Below are 6,387 nucleotides of genomic sequence, written 5' to 3' on the forward strand. Positions count from 1 at the left end.
GCCGGCCCCTCGTTAGCTCCATTTTGCAGATGCGGAAATGAGGGCCAGGGTGGGGTGGTGGAAGGGATCCAGCCCCAGGTCGCCTAGCTGGTGTGCTTCTGTCTCCGAACCCTTCTTTCCCACCCACTCTGCAGGGCCAGCTCCTGCTGGCCAGACACCCGGAGAGCCAGGGCCCCGCCTATCCCACCTGTCGGTGACTGATGTGACCACCAACTCGCTGCGGCTCAACTGGGAGGCCCCACCCAAGGCCTTTGACTCCTTCCTGCTCCGCTTTGGGGTCCCGTCACTGAGCGCTCTGGAGCTGCATCCGCGTTCCCCGCTGCAGCGGGAGCTGACGGTGCCAGGGACACGGCGCTCGGCCGTGCTCTGGGACCTGAGTCCAGGGACCCTGTACACCCTTACGTTGTATGGGCTGCGCGGGCCTCACAAGGCCGACGGCGTCCAGGGCACAGCCCGGACCCTCAGCCCCGGTAAGGCCCCATGCTGGGCACATACACGTGCTGCCCCAAAGCGGGGGTCTCTGTACCCCCTAGGGTGGCACCTAGTGCCTCAGCCAGAGGGGAAGTTGGTGAGTGGTGGCGAGCTTGGAGTCTGCAGAGCGGCTTCCATTTCTAGGCCTAGAGGAAAGGCGGGGTGGTGAGCACGTCCGGAGGCCGCAGGGCCCAGGGAGAAGAAAGAGGGTGGGAAGCCCGGGGCAGGAGCCTCCCTGCCCTCTGCCCTCACCATGATTCCTTGGCTCATCTGTCCCGTCAGCTCTGGAGCGCCCCCGTGACCTCCAGTTCAGCGAGATCGGGGAGACGTCAGCCAAGGTCAGCTGGATGCCCCCGCCGTCCAGGGTGGACAGCTTCAAAGTTTCCTACCAACTGGCAGATGGAGGTGATACCCTCTTGCCCGTGTGTCACTTGCCCCATGCCTCCGGCGCCCTGCGCTCTGCCCACCCTGCAGCTCCTCCTCGCTTCCCTGGCCGCCTCCCCAGCCCGGTGTGTTTTCAGGGGAGCCACAGAGCGTTCAGGTGGATGGCCGAACCCGGACCCAGAAACTCGAGGGGCTCGTCCCAGGCGCTCACTACGACGTGACCGTGGTCTCCGTCCGTGGCTTTGAGGAGAGTGAGCCTCTCACAGGCTTCCTTACCACAGGTGAGACAGGCTGGGACCCGGGCAGGAAGTAGGGGGAGAAAATGCGGGCGCGGGTGGGAGTTGAGAGTGAATGGGGAAAGGGAAAGGGGGTGTTGGAGGTGCCAATGGCAGACGAGAGGTCCAGCAGAGTTTGGGAAGGCGAGGAGTGGGGAGAGCAGCAGGGAACAGCTCCGGGCCCCCTCCCTTCTCCCAGTTCCTGACGGCCCCACCCAGCTGCGTGCACTGAACTTGACGGAAGGATCCGCCCTGCTGCTTTGGCAGCCCCCCCAGGCCCCGGTGGATACCTATGACATCAAGGTCACAGCCCCAGGAGGTGAGCAGGGCTGAGGCCTCTGGAGGGGACTGGTCAGGGTGGGAGAGCAGAGGGCAGGCTGGGCTCCGGCAGGGCAGCCGCTGATGCCCCACGCCCTCTCCCAGCCCCCTCGCTACAGGACTCAGCCCCTGGCAGCGCCGTGGAGTACCCCCTGCAAGGCCTCGTGCTCCACACCAACTACACGGCGACCCTGCATGGCCTTCGGGGCCCCAACCTCACCTCCCCAGCCAGCATCACCTTCACCACAGGTACGGTCTGTGAGGTGCATTGGGGGGCGGGGGGGGGGGGGGCGGGGAAGGAGCGAGAGAGCCAGGATGGGCCTCATCTCCATCTTCTCTTCCTCCCCCTCCCAGGGTTGGAGGCCCCCCAGGACTTGGAGGCCAAGGAGGTGACCCCCCGCACAGCCCTGCTCACTTGGACTGCGCCCCAAGTCCCCCCAACTGGCTACCTGCTCAGCTTCAACACCCCCGATGGACAGACCCAGGTGCCCTCACCCCTGCCACTCCGGCCAGCTCCCTCCCTGGGCTCCAGTCCGGGAAGTGCTGCCTCTGCCTCCCAGGTGGGGCCCACCTCTCTCTCCCCTGACCTGCCCCTTGTCTGTTCCACAGGAGATCCTGCTCCCAGGAGGGGTCACCTCTCACCAGCTTCACGGCCTCTTTCCCTCCACCCCCTATAGCGCATGGCTCCGGGCCATGTGGGACCACAGCTTCACTCCACCCGTGTCCACTTCCTTCACCACTGGTACTCAGGCGCTGGGACCTGAGGTTGGGGGCTGAGTGTGTAGTGGGCGTCTAGAATCTGGAAAAAGGACCGGCCCCTCACTCTCCTCTCCCCAGGTGGACTTCGGATCCCCTTCCCCCGGGACTGTGGGGAGGAGATGCAGAACGGGGTCAGCACCTCAAGGACCACCACCGTCTTCCTCAACGGCAACCGCGAGCGGCCCCTGAACGTCTTTTGTGACATGGAGACCGATGGGGGTGGCTGGCTGGTGGGTGGCAGTCAGAAGCCCAGGGGTCTGCACAGGGCAGGGTTGCTGTGCCCGGGGCCGTAGGCTGATGGTGCCCCCACCTGCTTCCAGGTGTTCCAGCGCCGCATGGATGGAAAAACTGACTTCTGGAGGGACTGGGAGGACTATGCCCACGGTTTTGGGAACATCTCCGAGGAGTTCTGGCTGGGTTAGTGCCTCCCAGGGATTGCGGGACCAGGGGAGGGATGGGGGCCCTGTGGACACAAGGACCCTGATGAGCACACATTCCCCACCCCCAGGCAACGAGGCCCTGCACGGCCTGACCAAAGCCGGCGACTACTCCTTGCGTGTGGACCTGCGGGATGGGGACGAGGCCGTGTTTGCCCAGTACGACTCCTTCCAAGTAGACTCGGCCGATGAGTTCTACCGCCTCCACCTGGAAGGCTACCATGGCACCGCAGGTGAGGGGTGGGCCTGGTGGGGGGAGGGCAGGGACGGGGTGGGAATGGGGAGGAGAGGCCCTCACTGCTCCTTCCACGCCCTGCCCAGGGGACTCCATGAGCTACCACAGCGGCAGTGTCTTCTCTGCCCGTGACCGAGACCCCAACAACTTGCTCATCTCCTGTGCCGTCTCTTACCGAGGGGCCTGGTGGTATAGGAACTGCCACTATGCCAACCTCAACGGGCTCTACGGGAGCACAGTGGACCACCAGGTGAGAGGTCCAGGAGGCAGCACGGAGCTGGGGCTGGCGGGGCTCAGCCTGCCTGGGTGTTTGTGGCGCACAGTGTGACAAGTTACTGAGCCGCCCAGCGCCCCAGGGCCCTCGTCTGTGAAATGGAACAGTAATGCCAATCGCTACAAGTTTTCTCGAGGAGAAGACGATTTATTGGATGTAAAGGGACAGCTCAGGATTCAGCCTCAGTCCTTTGTAGTTGAGGGTTTAAGAAGGATAAAGGGAGGGAGGATACTTGATTGATTTCTGGGAGCCATCTCGCCAGAGGGGAACAGAGGTGGGAGCAGATGGGATGTCAGGCTTTGACTCTCTCTCAACACCCCCTTCCCAGGGAGTGAGCTGGTACTACTGGAAGGGCTTTGACTTCTCCGTGCCCTTCACGGAAATGAAGCTGAGACCAAGAAGCTACCGGCCCCCGGGCAGGGGAGGCTGAGCCGCTGCTCACCCCTCCAGCGCCCTACTATGACTGCCGAGCACTGAGGGGTTGCGCTCAGAGAAGAGCCAGGGGCCACCTTCACCATCCAGCCAGCGGAGGAAGCCTTCTCCACCCGCGATCTCACAGCACCATGTTTACAGGGGGGAGGGAAGGGGTTTGTACGGGAGCAATAAAAGGAGAAACCGAGGCCAGTGAGTCCCGGCCCCGTCACTGGTCACTGGCGCTCGCCCACGCCCCGGCCTCCGCTCCCCCGGGGCTGCAGCCGCACCTGGAAAGGCTGAATCTTGAGGTTGACGCCGCAGTAGGGATGGGGCTGCAGCGAGGGCAGGGCGCCCGCGGGTGACAGCAGCGTGAAGGCCTGCAGCAGTTGCCCCAGCACCACGAAGAGCTCGAGGCGCGCCAGCGGCTCGCCCAGGCACACGCGCGCCCCGCAGCCAAAGGCCAGCGCGCTGGGGTTCGCGCCCGGGTCCAGGAAGCGGTCTGCGGGCGGGCGGAAGGACGGACCCGGGGTTCAGCGGCCGCCGGCCCTCGGCCTCCGCCGCCCCCGCTCCGCGGGCACCCGCCCCGCCACGCACCGGGCCGGAACTCGTGCGGCCGCTCCCACACAGTCTCGTCCAGGTGGGCACCTTGGAGGTTGGGGACGACAACCATGCCCTCGGGGATGTCGTAGCCGAAGATGCTGAGGGGTAGGGTTGAGTTAGAGGCCCGCCAGGACCCCGCTGGGGCCTTTGCCACGCGGCCCTCCCCCCTCGGGAGTCACCTGCTCGCCCGCGTGGCGCGGTGCGGCAAGGCCAGGGGCACGATGGGCCGCAGGCGCAGCACCTCAGCGATGGTGGCGTTGAGCAAGGGCAGCCGAGCGCGGTCCTTGTATGGGACGCGGGAGCCCGAGGCTCCGGGGCCCAGCTCGCGATCCAACTCCTCCTGCAGTCGCCGCTGAATCTGGGAAAGGGGGGCAAGCCCGAGGTCCGGGGTCCAAGCCCTGCCGCTAGCCGACCCACAGCTGCCCAACCTCCCACCATTCTCTGGAGCAACTCACCGGAGACTTTGTGCCAAGTAGGAGAACCCCCTCCCAGCCCACCCCAGACTCACTCCCCCCCAACCCCCTCCCAACACAGCCTGCGTCGGGTTCAGCGAGCTGGGTTCCCGCTGCCCTGGCCAGGCTGCCAGGAAGGAGCCTTTCGCCTGCCTCCAGGGCATACCTCAGGGTGGTGAAGCAGGAACGCCACAGCCCAGGAAAGGGTGTTTGCCGTGGTCTCAGTGCCACCGATGAAAAGGTCCACCACAGACATATGCACGTGCCCTTCAAGGAGCTGTCCGGGGCCCTCTTCCACTCTTTGCTTCCCCATCCCCTGGAGCATGTAGTCTGTCATGTCCCTCCACTGGCCGGCCACCATGCTCTCCTGGAGAGGGGAGGAGGAGCCAGCCTGAGTGCCTGGCTTGGGGCCGGGCTTCAGCGGGTGGCGACAGGTCCAGGACTGGTGGGATGCCAAAGAAGCTGCCTAGCTCGGGGGCAGCAGCACCACTGCTGTGAGCTGAGGAGGAGCCCGGTGCACGCACGGTTCCCACCTTGTGCTGCCTCAGCTGCTTCTCTACAATGTGGTCCCTGTTCTCCATGGCCTGCTTCAGCCTCCAGAGCCCGGGGTTGGGGAAGAACTGGGGCAGACAGCAAGAGAGTGTAGCTGCTGGGAAGGGAGCCTTGTCCCCACCTCCACCCTGTCTCCCAGGACCAGGTGTGTCGGGGCTCCACCTCCTCACCCTGAGAAAGGGAACCATGTCCAAAATTTGGATGGACCAGTGGTCCCAGGTTTTCATCAAGTCCTGGACACAGTCGTGAAAGGCATGTACTAAGGTGTCCTCCTGCCGGAAAAGGAGGGAATCCTTTCGGTTCAGGACCAGGAGAGGGTCAGGGAGGGGCTGGGGTGGGGGGGGGGGGGAAAGCCTATGTGAGGGCAAGAGAGCCTTGACCTTGTCTCCAAAGGTGAGGTAACAGATGATGCTGCAGGTGAGGAGAGAGAATTCCTTCTGGATGGTCACGGGGGCACCAGCCTGGGCTTTCATGCGCTGAGGAGAAGGAGCATGAACTAAATAGGGAGGCTGCCAGGAGGGGTGAAGCTGACCTGGGCCAACTGTGGGAGTCGAGCCTCACCTCACAGAACTCCTGGGTCAGCTGCTCCACCCGGGGCTCCATGGAGCCGCGGACGCCCAGCAGCAGGGCCGAGCGCGTGAGTTTCTTGTGGGCCTTCCAGAGCAGGGAGTAGTCCCCTAGTGAGATGTCCTGGCAGTGCTGAGACACCAGCCGGTCTGTGAGTAGGGGTTGGGGGCAGGGGGTCGAACTGACCAAGGAAGCCACGGGCCTGACCTTCCCTGCCTCCCATAGCCCCTGCTTCTTCCATCAAGAAATGCCCCCCACCCCTTACAGGACGGTATCTGGGGTCTGCCGGCAAAGTCCACCCACTTCCTGATCAGGGCCTCCTCAATGGTCCTCTTGGAGTTCAGCACCACCACATCTGGCGGAGAGGAAAAGCAGCGTGTCAGCAGGGAGAGGACCCCACCTCCACACCGCTGTGGGACGAGGGAGGGAGCGGACTCTCACCTTGCAGGCCGAGGCGGAGCCTGTAGATGGGCCCGAGTTTCTGAGCCAGGCTAAGCAGATACATGGGGAGGTTGGGCTGCAGCAGGTGCAGGAAGCCGGGGACAAGAGGTGGGAGGTGGAGGCTCCTGAGCTTCCACTGGCCCCACAGCAGGCGTGTGCCGACTAGCAGGGGCAGCAGCAGCAGCAGTAGCAGCCCCGCGGGTACCAT

The 6,387-nt window shown here is 64.6% G+C and overlaps 2 protein-coding genes across 2 annotated transcripts in view; one reads left to right on the forward strand and one right to left on the reverse strand.

Annotated features, from left to right (window-relative positions):
* Positions 1–3,773, forward strand: part of TNXB (tenascin XB) — a 60,230-nt gene extending 56,457 nt beyond the window's left edge. Inside the window, exons 31-42 of the mRNA XM_068557545.1 lie at positions 135–470; positions 754–876; positions 993–1,136; positions 1,330–1,449; positions 1,554–1,697; positions 1,803–1,933; positions 2,058–2,190; positions 2,286–2,437; positions 2,528–2,624; positions 2,716–2,877; positions 2,966–3,129; positions 3,482–3,773. Of these exons, the coding sequence (XP_068413646.1) occupies positions 135–470; positions 754–876; positions 993–1,136; positions 1,330–1,449; positions 1,554–1,697; positions 1,803–1,933; positions 2,058–2,190; positions 2,286–2,437; positions 2,528–2,624; positions 2,716–2,877; positions 2,966–3,129; positions 3,482–3,583 (1,808 nt within the window). The 3' untranslated portion in view covers positions 3,584–3,773. The remainder of the gene's footprint in view (positions 1–134; positions 471–753; positions 877–992; positions 1,137–1,329; positions 1,450–1,553; positions 1,698–1,802; positions 1,934–2,057; positions 2,191–2,285; positions 2,438–2,527; positions 2,625–2,715; positions 2,878–2,965; positions 3,130–3,481) is intronic.
* Positions 3,774–3,800: 27 nt separating this feature from the next.
* Positions 3,801–6,387, reverse strand: CYP21A2 (cytochrome P450 family 21 subfamily A member 2). Its single transcript, XM_068558133.1, has 10 exons — positions 6,180–6,387; positions 6,004–6,093; positions 5,733–5,887; positions 5,552–5,647; positions 5,342–5,443; positions 5,153–5,239; positions 4,786–4,986; positions 4,347–4,525; positions 4,162–4,265; positions 3,801–4,066 (listed from the first exon to the last, which is right to left on the reverse strand). Exons 1-10 carry the CDS (start codon positions 6,385–6,387, stop codon positions 3,801–3,803), a joined length of 1,488 nt encoding a protein of 495 aa, XP_068414234.1.

The sequence above is a fragment of the Eschrichtius robustus genome, chromosome 12, assembly GCF_028021215.1.
Source record: "Eschrichtius robustus isolate mEscRob2 chromosome 12, mEscRob2.pri, whole genome shotgun sequence".
In the NCBI taxonomy this organism is placed as follows: domain Eukaryota; kingdom Metazoa; phylum Chordata; class Mammalia; order Artiodactyla; family Eschrichtiidae; genus Eschrichtius; species Eschrichtius robustus.